General features: G+C 46.2%; 3 protein-coding genes across 3 annotated transcripts; all 3 read left to right on the top strand.

Moving 5' to 3' along the window:
• Nucleotides 1-262: 262 nt before the first annotated feature.
• Nucleotides 263-1899, top strand: LOC311366626 (cytochrome c oxidase subunit NDUFA4-like). Its single transcript, XM_084485423.1, has 4 exons — nt 263-575; nt 997-1085; nt 1491-1551; nt 1793-1899. The coding sequence occupies exons 1-4, from the start codon at nt 525-527 to the stop codon at nt 1847-1849; spliced, it is 258 nt and encodes an 85-aa protein (XP_084341549.1). The 5' UTR covers nt 263-524; the 3' UTR covers nt 1850-1899.
• Nucleotides 1900-2249: 350 nt separating this feature from the next.
• Nucleotides 2250-8346, top strand: LOC311366718 (uncharacterized protein; the record flags this gene model as incomplete). Its single annotated transcript, XM_084485515.1, has 13 exons — nt 2250-2457; nt 2969-3125; nt 3734-3850; nt 4353-4481; nt 4584-4716; nt 4924-5014; nt 5966-6093; nt 6247-6307; nt 6435-6580; nt 6900-7514; nt 7618-7799; nt 8160-8262; nt 8306-8346. The coding sequence occupies exons 1-13, from the start codon at nt 2372-2374 to the stop codon at nt 8344-8346; spliced, it is 1989 nt and encodes a 662-aa protein (XP_084341641.1). The 5' UTR covers nt 2250-2371.
• On the top strand, nt 8047-10852 carry LOC311366695 (centromere protein T-like). The gene is made up of 5 exons (XM_084485494.1): nt 8047-8262; nt 8347-8452; nt 9296-9436; nt 9770-9874; nt 10550-10852. The coding sequence occupies exons 2-5, from the start codon at nt 8355-8357 to the stop codon at nt 10674-10676; spliced, it is 471 nt and encodes a 156-aa protein (XP_084341620.1). The 5' UTR covers nt 8047-8262; nt 8347-8354; the 3' UTR covers nt 10677-10852.
• Nucleotides 10853-11289: the final 437 nt, after the last annotated feature.

Here is an 11289-nt window from a genome sequence, read left to right as displayed (position 1 = left end):
AGAATACTATTATTAGTAGTAGTATCATTAATAAAATATTAATTGTAATATAATATTCTAAGTAGCAGTAGTAGTAGTAGTAGTAGTAGTAGCAGCAGGCATACTATTGTAGCAGATGTATCAGTAATTTGGAGTTCTGAGTTCTAGGAGTAGGCCATGTCCTGCACAAGTCAAATATTAATGAAATAATTCGCACGTACGCATGTGGCTGCATGATCCTGCATCCATTCTGCAGGTTATGTTCAATAAACCTTCTTAACACTGCGGATGTCCTTTTGCATGTTTGCATATATTCGTTTAGGTTCATGGTTCGCCTTTATGACATGACGTGTCGTCGCGGTGCCTGGACTACACCGTGTGATTGATTAGAGTGGGTTCTGCTGGGTTTGCTGCTGTGTAAGACGTGCATTCTGATAGAGACTGCGGAACAGAGCGGACGATTCTTCTGAAGACCCACCCGGCTGGAGGACCTTTCTCACAACCGCAAGCAGTCAAGTGGATTGGTAAACGGATTGACAATCGCAATGTCGTCTATGCTCGGAGTCGTGGCCAAGCAGCTCAAAAGCCATCCCGCTGTAAGTTTGAGTCGTTTTATGGGGGAGAATCACAGATGACATTGAATCGTGACTCTCCTGCCAACAGTGAACATGCCGGGACACTTGATGACTCCAATTAGACCTGGACGAGTCATTCAATATGAATATGAAATGTATTCCACAATACAGTAGCATAGCATTTCATTGTATTGCTGCACAAGTGAATTAATTGATCTTTTTTTTGGGGGGGGGGGGGGGTTCTGGTTTGAATGGAAACATGTGTTCGGGTTGACCTTTACTTGATTTTATGAAAGGACAGCAAGGAAAATTGATCTTGAATAACTTGACACGTGTGGTTGTCAAATATCAGTTGAGCACTCACATAAACGGCCATGGCCGAATATCATACAACTTGTGTGTGCTGTTCAATACGGTCTGATGCTGTCTCTTGTCTCTCCAGCTCATTCCGCTGTTCATCTTCATCGGTGGAGGGGCCACCATGAGCGCGATGTACCTGGGCCGCCTAGCCCTGAGAAACCCTGACGTCTCGTAAGTCAGAAACGGCAAGAATATGTGTGTGTGTGTGTGTGTGTGTGTGTGTGTGTGTGTGTGTGTGTGTGTGTGTGTGTGTGTGTGTGTGTGTGTGTGTGTGTGATGCTCATGTAGGGTCATGTTATATATATATATATATATATATATATATATATATATATATATATATGTGATCATAGTAGGCTATATAAGTATTACTATATAGAACTCATAATATATATAATATATGTATTAAGTATTACATATATATATGTGTGTGTGTGTGTGTGTGTGTGTGTGTGTGTGTGTGTGTGTGTGTGTGTGTGTGTGTGTGTGTGTGTGTGTGTTCATTGTGTAGTTAGTATAAATAATAATAAGGTTATATAATGCAACAAGATCTTTACCATCTACCTTCACATTCAGATGGGACCACAAGAACAACCCAGAGCCCTGGGCCAACTTGGACCCCAAACATCAGTACAAGGTGAACATTTTCTTCATATTTCATCCTCATTTCATACATTAAATTTAATATACAGTATTTATCAGATCATAATGTTCTATTTTATGCTATGAATCATATATTATTTGATTTCATACAGCCTTATATTCAGCATATAATTCTATATTAATTAATATACTTAAAATAATATTAATTACACATTATTATTCTATATGTTTATGCTATATATGATACTTAACATGATATTGATTGTCCTTCACAGCTGTTTACAGTGAATATGGATTACTCAACTTTGAAGAAGGACAGACCTGACTTCTAAACAGTTCTTCGACCAAAAAAAAATTCCAAATAAAAAAGCACTTAAACTAATTGAAATGAGTTCAATAAATGACCCTCGTGTTGTGTGCATGCCATGGTGTGATCTTTCCCAGATGAGGATTGGCTTGTCTTTCTATTACACATTACTAGAGCATTAGAACATGACAATGTCATGAGCATGACATTGTCCATAAGTTCATTCTAAAGATAGACTGCTCATTCGTAGGCCTACTGTACATGCAGAAGGTCAGAAATGAACTACATATCCCACAGCTGACTGTCGTGAATCACGAATAAACTACATATCCCAGATGGTCCTATCGCGAGAGCCACTTACAAATGACATATCCAAGACCCGTCGGTGCTATCGCGAGATTGCGCTTAAATTTGACGCGGGAAGGTGTAACTTCCGTCATAACAATCAAATCAAATCAACAACAACTCAACAGGAGCTACTCGTGTCCTATATTAGTATTATGCACATTATATATTAATGTTATAGTACAACCTGGGTTACAACACGATGGATTCTACTCTGACCAACGTATCTCCTCGTGATCTGCTGCGTAATATTATCTCCACCGAGCCGCCGCGGTCCCCCGTCACCCGGTAACACTTTACTTTAATTATAATACACTTTACTTTACTTTACCGAATTAAACTACTTACATCAACTTACACTGCTGTACAAATGACTTTATTAGACACAATACCCAAGTATAGGGTACTAGTCTGCTCTGTAAAGTAAAGAGGAACCCCGCTACTACTAGCCCCATAACCATTAACTACTTATGAACAACACGCTGCATTAGGAGCACTTATTAGTACAATTAGTCCAATTAGTACAATTAGTACAATTATTACAGGTCCATTATAGGTATTGGTCTTACATGAGAGTATTAATTGGTCTACATGAGAGTGTGTATTGGTCTAATATGAGAGTGTGTATTGGTCTACATTGGACTTCTATCAGTCTTATATGAGAGTGTGTAATGGTATTATGGTATGGTATAGTATGTATTGGACGTCTTATATGATGCATAAAATGCATTTTGGGTCCTCTGCCACTCTTTACTTGCACTGCAATACTGTCAACGTTTGGTCCGGTCTGTGTGAGCAGGTCGTGGCGCGCGGTGCCCCGGGGGGGGGTGGAGACCCAGGCCGCCCCGGGCCCCGTGGAGTCTGACGGCGGTGTTGTGCGACGCAGCCTGAGGCACAGGAAGACCCTGCCTGGCTCCAGTCCCACCCCAGACACGCACCTGATTAGGCTCCACAAGGTAGGCACGTCTCACGCTGTAGCTCACTGGGAATGACATTTGATACCTCACTAGATCCATGTTAGAAACGTTATGGTGGGAAACACATTGCTATTGGCCATATAGGCTGGTACCATAGGTTTTGAACTTATCAGGTTCAACACCCTGACAACACCCAACCCTAACCCTAACCCTACTGGTATCCATGGTGGGTGAGGAGACCCAGTGTTGTGGAAAATATGAATTACACACAACATAAAACATACAATTATAATTAAATAAGTCTTTGTATAAAGTCTCTTTTGCACCTCAAAGATTCAATTTTTAAATTGACTTATTGAAATTAATTAACTTTTCCACAATATTCTAATTTATTGAGATGCACCTGTACATCACGTCCACCTGGATGGTTGTAGACCATAGGAGCGATTGGTCTTTGTTGATGTTAAACCCTTTGAGGCTTGTGTGAACAACGTGAAGGTTTCCCCTATAAGAATCATGTACACCACATGGACTCATGGGAGATGTTTGGTAAATCACCGCCTGTGTCTCCATGATCATGCACTCTATTAAGTCACATGCTTGGCTGTCAACAAGTGTCCTAAAATAAGTAATGGTTCATCACCCAGGAACCCGCGGGCGAGGAGGAGGACCAGGGCGGTAGTTCACGACGTAGCCTCCGGTCCAGGAGGAGCCATCCCAGCACCAGTCAGACCCCAGACAAGCATCTGAAAGAGCTCCACAAGGCAGGCACATGGCTCATCTAGCTCATCACCAACCAATAGTCCATACTGGAGAGCTGACGGTGGAGAACACCATAGCTGTGTTCGAAATCGTTCCCTATTCCCTCACTCACTATTCCCTATATAGTGTTTATGATACAGTGAACTATATAGGGTACGAACAAACGAGAATTCGGACACTAACATTTCTGAATTTCTGACATTTCTGTCATTTGCGTCAGTAAATGCGCCCGCATTGCATTGTGGTACACGGGAGTAACATGTAGGGAACATCGTATGTTCACTCAAATTTTGGGTATTATAGTGCATTATAAAACACTATATAGTTTAACACTATAACGAAATTAACCGCTGAGAATTCGAACAGCACTACAAAATGGCGAGCACCCTATATAGTGCACTATATCCGTGATAGGGAACGATTTCGAACACAGCTCTTGCCATTGGCCATATAGACTGGTACCATACATCCTAACGTGTCAGGTCCGACACCCTGACACTACAGGTATCCCAGGGGGACGTGGAGACCAAGGGCGATGTCATGAGACGGGTCAGCTCCAGGAAGAGGCCTCCTGGCGCTGGTCAGACCCCGCAGGAGGCCTTGAAGATGCATCTGATACAGAAGCTCCGTAAGGTAGACTGACTAGACTCGTTTTTAAAATCCATCCATCCACCCACCAACGTGTAACCCGTGATCCGTCCACCCACACCCGCCCAACCTGTCCTCCGTCCTCAGAGCGCCTCCAGATCTGCTCTGGTCACAGATAGCAGACGCCTGTCAGGCTTACGCCGGCCTGGGCCCATGACATCACTCCTGGATGACGATGACATCACACCCAGGCGCCTGCTTCGGAACATCATAAGTACCGGTGTGTGTGTGTGTGTGTGTGTGTGTGTGTGTGTGTGTGTGTGTGTGTGTGTGTGTGTGTGTGTGTGTGTGTGTGTGTGTGTGTGTGTGTGTGTGTGTGTGTGTGTGTGTGTGTGTGTGTGTGTGGTCAAGGTGTGTGTGCTTGTGTGCTGTCGACGTGTGTGTGTGTGTGTGTGTGCATGCAGTTAATGCCTATGTGTGTGTGTAGCGGCGGTGGTGTCCCCGGTGCTCCATGTGAGGACTGAAGCTGAGGGGAGCGAGGGCCCAGCAGACGTCAGCGTTGCCAGCAGTAGTGCTAGGTAGGTGACACACCGATACCTTACCTCTGTGCTGTTCTCAGATAGGGACCTGTTGCTCTGTGATGTGTTTCATTAGGATGGGGCGTTTCAGTCAGTTCAGTTCAGCTCTGCTCTGCCCACCACAGACAGTACATGCCTGTGGTTGGTGCTAACCCTAACTCTTCAGGTTAGGTTGGCATTCATTTGTTATGCTTCTAAACTAGTTTAAGACCAAGATTAGCTTTGATAATTTCAACGCTATGAAAAACAACTTCCCTAGTTTGATCCTGAAAGATCGGCAGTGCTTCAAATGCATGAGCGGGCTGCACTTCACTTACTGACCAAAGGGGTCAGTAATGAGATGGAATTTCAGATTCTTACACACAGTCCCTTTTTAAGGTTGCAGGCCTAACCCAGACAGGTTGAAGTCATTCTGTACAGTGCTTACCCGGAGCAAACCATAGCCCTAACCCAGACCACAGCCCTAACCCAAACCACAGCCCTAACCCAGACCACAGCCCTAACCCAGACCACAGCCCTAACCCAGACCACAGCCCTAACCCAGACCACAGCCCTAACCCAAACCACAGCCCTAACCCAGACCACAGCCCTAACCCAGACCACAGCCCTAACCCAAACCACAGCCCTAACCCAGACCACAGCCCAGTTGTTACCCAGACATCCATCCGTCCTGGGATAATCATGTCTAAGGAATTGTAAGGAAGAAGCTTTATGGGACTTCATATTGTCAAAAATGTGTAGCTATATCCTGTTTCAAAACATGCGTTAATATCTCGTCAGTTGAAAGTTTAGAAACTGGTTGAAGTAATTTTGTACTTAACTTCTAGGTGGGGCTATCCTACAGACACTCCCACATATACGTATGATTCAGTATATGCATAGCGGGGAATCTCTCTGGGATAGGTACTTTTCCCAATGAACCGCATTAATACTCCACTGTTTCCCTTCTAGTGTTGATCTGGACCTGCCAGATGAAACCCTGGCTGGCATCTCCAGTACAGTAAGGGGACTGAGGAGAACGAGGCAGCGACAAAGCTTCAATGTCACGGCTTTTGAGAAGAACATGGAAACCGGTCAAGGTGAGCTACCTGAACCAGGTCAAGGTGAGCTACCTGAACCAGATCAAGGTGAGCTACCTGAACCAGGTCAAGGTGAGCTACCTGAACCAGATCAAGGTGAGCTACCTGAACCAGATCTAGATGAGCTCAAATGATTATTTTTTTTTTTTTAAGATGCAAAACTTCAGGCTGAGGAATCGGGACATGAGCTCATGTCTCTCTCGACCTCATTGGGGTAAGAAACTGAGGCCCCGTTATTAATGAAAAACATTGTTGTGAATATTGTTAATCACGTAGTGAACTTCTGGTCCAAGGCATGGAGATGTTGTCACTTTAAACCTGCATGTGAATTATATTTTCAGATCTGCTTCATTGAGTTTAAACACGCCGTCAGTGGAGGCCTCCACTGGGAGGGTCGGGCTGAGGAGAAACACACAAAGACAAACCAAGTTCAGTGCTGATGATTTCATCGCTGCGGTTCAACAGAGACAGTTGGCCGGTGGTCACGGTGAGTGAGACGGTTTGGTGTCTGGGACTCGGGGAGTAAGAGGAGTCCAGGGGGGTTAGCTGGGTATATGGGGGGAGATGTCTGGGTCTTCTTACGTTTGCTGTAAATGGACTGCATTTATATAGTGCATTTTTTGTAACCAGTGGCCACCCAATGTGTTTTACAATATTGCCTGACATTCACCCTACACACATTCTCCATGCCGCCCCATGGAGTGAGTTGTGTCTGGGTGGTTTTGGGGGGGGGGGGGGGGGGAGTTAGCTAGGACAGGGTCTGGGTTAGATGGTTAATCATCCTCTTTGTTTCTCGCCCCCAGCAGAGGGAGAGGAGTGGGACCATCCGACGGAGTCCTTTGCTGAACTCAGTGACCTTCCCGACATCACCACTGACATCTTTCACCAACGCACCAAGCTGTACGACACCCACCAAACAATCGGGGGCGCTGAACAGGGAGCGGGGGCTGCAGAAGACACCCGCCCGAACGAAGACCCGCCCTCTACCGAAGACCGCACATCGACCGAAGACACTCCCTCTACCGAAGACCCTCCCTCTACCGAAGACCCTCCCTCTACCGAAGACCCGCCCTCAACCGAAGACCCGCCCTCAACCGAAGACCCTCCCTCTACCGAAGACCCTCCCTCTACTGAAGAGGATGAGCTTATCACTCACTCCACCAGCGAGGTTGAGCCGGTGACTATGGGGACTGAGGAGTCGGAGGAGTCGGAGGGTGCGGAGACTAACGTAGAGGAAGAGGAGCAGGGAGAAATGGTGGCTATGGAGACCCAGAGTGAGGTGGAGGCTCCTGGGGATCAGACGGCATCAGGTCAAACCGGTGTGGAGCGCAGCAGTAGCAGGCCTCGTTCTGAAGGCCATTTGCTAAGGGAGCATCGTTCTGGCCAGAGAGCGAGGGGCTACATGAGCATGGGGGCCATAGGTGAGGATCGCCACAGAGGTTAACTGTAGTGCTGCTGATGTAGTTGTGAGCGTTGTGAACACGTGTAGCGTATAATGACCCTTGACTCTGTGTCTTCATTCAGATCCCAGCAAGTCGAAGGAAGAAAAGGAGGGTTATCCTACTGGACTTACTGGACTGACCAACGTGGTTGACGATGAGAACATCCATTGCTCTTCACACCAGATGGAGGAGGAGGGGGTGCAGATGGAGGAGGAGGGGGTGCAGGTGGAGGAGGTGCAGATGGAGGAGGAGGAGGGGGTGCAGGTGGAGGAGATGCAGATGGAGATGGAGGAGGAGGGGGTGCAGGTGGGGGAGGAGGTGGTGCAGGTGGAAGAGTTGCAGGAGGAGGAGGAGGAGGAGGAGGAGGAGGAGGAGGCGGCGGCAGAGGAGCTGAGTGATAAGGAGCTCCAGGGGGAGGTGGGAGAGGAGGAGGGGGATGAGCAGGGTGATGAGGAGGAGGAGGAGGTGGAGGAGGAGGAGGAGGCGGCGGAGGTGGAGCAGGGTGATGAGGAGGTCCAGGAGGAGGAGGAGGGTGATGAGGAGGTCCAGGATGAGGATGAGGAAGAGGAGGAGGAGGAGGAGGAGGAGGCAGCGGAGGTGGAGCAGGGTGATGAGGAGGTCCAGGCGGAGGAGGGGGTGAAAGTGGTAGAGTTGCAGGGTGATGAGGAGCTGGAGGAGCTGGAGGAGGAGGAGGACCAGGAGGAACTCGAGGGAGAGCTAAGTGGAGGTAAACAAACGTGTGTGTATATGTAAGTCGCTCTGGGGAAAAGTGTCTGCTGAATGTGACGTCTACTTTGTTCCCTCTGCGTAGAGCTGTCTATGAAGACTCCCGCCTTCGTCAGAATGAAGAGGGTTTTTGATCCTCCTCTGGGGGAAGGCAGTGTGGCTCCTCAACAAGGCCGTCCGGACTCCACTCTGTGAGTTAACATGCCTGCTCCCTATCAAGGAATGAATAATGACACTGTTTGTTTGCCAGTTTGCTGCCAGATATCACCTTATCCTAAACAAAGTCTCCAGCACACGTTGGTCCAACTTGCCTCTGAAACTCTCAGCCCGCGCTGAGGTTCCATCTTGTCTGTGTTTTTATAATCCAGTGTTTTCCCCCCCCAGGAAGTATCTTAGTCAAGGTGGTCGCTGCCCAGAGCGTGGAGGCCAACGTTTTGGGGGTATTTTGCTCAAAGATGCCAATACGCACTAATGAAATAAACAAACTGTTTATTTGAATACAAATGGCAAAGCAAAGCACCAGCGGTAGATTGACGGGTTAACGCACGTGATAAGACTGTGCAATAACATATACAACCACCAGGTGCCGCCGTTTCAATTCCATTCAAAAAGCTTTATTGGCACGACTATTGTTGTAAACAGTATTACCAATGCATTATTTATCTATATTTTTTTGTACCTAATGGAAGTATGTTTTCTTTCCCTACGAGAGATTTTTTCATTACATTGGTAGTCAAGGCGGGGCCCTAGTGTTGTTAAGGCGGCCGCCTTAACAACACAGTGCTGGGGGAAACACTGGCATCCATGGTCTCCAACAGATGATAATAGAGATGAACATGATGTGCCAGGTCGCGTTAATTACAGCAAAATACTTCAGTCTGTTGTGTTTGCACACACTTCAACTTGAATGGTGTTCTGTAACAGCACAGGTTTGCCTGTCAGGGCCTGCAAGCCAAGGACTGTTTATGAAATGCGTTGATGGAAGGCGTGTGTGTAACCAGTTATGGATCTCTCTATCACATGGATGTCCTCAGGAAGGCTCCGGCCAAGCCCAGGAAGGTGAGGGCTAAGCGGACGGGAGCCGGCCGCCTCCCCAAGAGCTACCTGATGAGCACCTTCAAGCACTTTGCCAAGACCAGGGTGGCGGCGGACGTGTATCCCGTCCTGGACAGCATGTGAGTCGCCATCACCTCAGCCTAACCTTAAGAACCTGTGCTTTATCATCAAAACATCTTCAGTAGAACAACGTGGGTCCAGTAGAACAACGTGGGTCCAGCATCACCTTAATCTCCCTCCCTGAAGTTATCCTCGCCTTTCAGGCGAGGATAACTTGCCTTTCAGGCGAGTTATCTCCCTCCTTGATGTAGCAGGAGAAATGTAGCGTTCCCAGTTTTCCTTTATTTATTTTTTGTGTGAATTTCGCTGCTGTTTCTCCACCGTCCCTCGACGTCTTGGTATGATCTGTTTGTATACTGAGTACATCTCCCTCACTTGTGTGTGTTCTCCAGAGTGGAAGCCTTCTTTGACCGGATGGCGGTGGACCTGGAGACGTACGCGCATCACGCCAAGAGGAAGACCATCGAAGTCGCAGACGTTGAACTGCTGCTGAGGAGGTCTGTGGTCGGTCGGTCGGTCGTCAGTCAGCAGATATAGAGACGTACAGGAGAGCGGGTCCATGGGAGTACTGTACTGTCGTCTTAAGCGTGGTTCTCCAGCCCTCGTACAGCCAGCTCTCCCTCCAGCACTCTGTGTGAACCACTGCTTGTACTTTTAAGGGTTAAGCTTTATTTACAGTTCAGCATACAAGGTGTTTTCAAAGATACGGCAAAGATCTGTGTTTTCAAAGATACGGCACTCCGAGACACCGTGCTGATCTGAGCCAAGCTGACTGCATTAAATTGTATACATATATTCATATGTATATTCCTGTATGTATGTATATATGTATATGTATGTACGTGTGTATGTACGTACGTATGTACATACTACTCATATTACTCATATTATAAACTTGTACACAAGGGGGCAGTACAGAGTTTCCAACCACAATGAACCCTCGATCAAGTCTGGGGCAGAATCTGCTCCTTTTGAAAATATGTTGAAAAATATTTATCTGTGAAAAAGATGAAAAACGTTTTGTGTTTTGCAACAAACTAAAAAGTGTGTGTGTGTGTGTGTGTGTGTGTGTGTGTGTGTGTGTGTGTGTGTGTGTGTGTGTGTGTGTGTGTGTGTGTGTGTGTGTGTGTGTGTGTGTGTGTGTGTGTGTGTGTGTGTGTGTGTGTGTTCAGACAGGGCTATGTTACTGACAAGGTTCCTGTGGAAGTCCTCATTGAGAAATATCTTCCCATGGAGTACAGAAGGATGCTCATCCCCATAGCAACCAGCGGAAATATCGTCATCCCTAAACAAAAATAGCTATTGTTTCCGAGTACCGGATGATTTCAAAGAAAATGACGTTACATCGATTACATAAGGAGAAAGCTTTTTTTTTTGTGTGTTTCTATTAGTGTTTGTCCTTTTCTTTGTAGGACCGTTTTGTATGTGCAATATTTCCTTTCAAAATATTTCAATAAAGATTCATTTGTAAGTTACATTTGATATGTTTATTATTAGATCTGATTCCATTTGATTCCAGTTTAAAAAAAAAATTATGTATAAGTTACCATAGCAATTGCTCAGATAGATCATGAGATTAACATAACTAATGCTGTAAACTGTAGAGAACTCTCAATCTCTACAAAGCTACAAAACTACAGTCATATTTAATAATAATTAATTGCATTCATATATGGCTTCCTTAAGACCCACAAAGCACTATATGCTGTGTGTGTGTGTGTGTGTGTGTGGGGGGGGGGGGGGGGGGGGGGCGGCAGGGTAACAATTTGAGGGAAACCAACTCCACAAGATGTGGTACATTTATTAGTAATATTCCACCACATCATCCACTGAATAAAGACTTTGATTTAAAAGATATGCATTCTCAAATACTAACCTTTTGATTTGGGGTTTAGTCTCCTAACTGTAGGTT

The sequence above is a fragment of the Micromesistius poutassou genome, assembly GCF_964030765.1.
Source record: "Micromesistius poutassou genome assembly, chromosome: 21".
NCBI lineage: Eukaryota > Metazoa > Chordata > Actinopteri > Gadiformes > Gadidae > Micromesistius > Micromesistius poutassou.
Note: the sequence above shows the minus strand (reverse complement) of the source record. Positions and strands in the feature narration are given on the sequence as shown.

Bases quoted from the DNA above. Each gene is read 5' to 3' on its own strand.
- LOC311366626 (XM_084485423.1), top strand. From the start codon at position 525: ATGTCGTCTATGCTCGGAGTCGTGGCCAAGCAGCTCAAAAGCCATCCC. The intron at 576-996 runs GTAAGTTTGAGT...TTGTCTCTCCAG, and splicing joins AGCTCAAAAGCCATCCCGCT to CTCATTCCGCTGTTCATCTT. The intron at 1,086-1,490 runs GTAAGTCAGAAA...CTTCACATTCAG, and splicing joins CTGAGAAACCCTGACGTCTC to ATGGGACCACAAGAACAACC.
- LOC311366695 (XM_084485494.1), top strand. From the start codon at position 8,355: ATGAAGACTCCCGCCTTCGTCAGAATGAAGAGGGTTTTTGATCCTCCT. The intron at 9,437-9,769 runs GTGAGTCGCCAT...TGTGTTCTCCAG, and splicing joins TATCCCGTCCTGGACAGCAT to AGTGGAAGCCTTCTTTGACC. The intron at 9,875-10,549 runs GTCTGTGGTCGG...GTGTGTGTTCAG, and splicing joins GTTGAACTGCTGCTGAGGAG to ACAGGGCTATGTTACTGACA.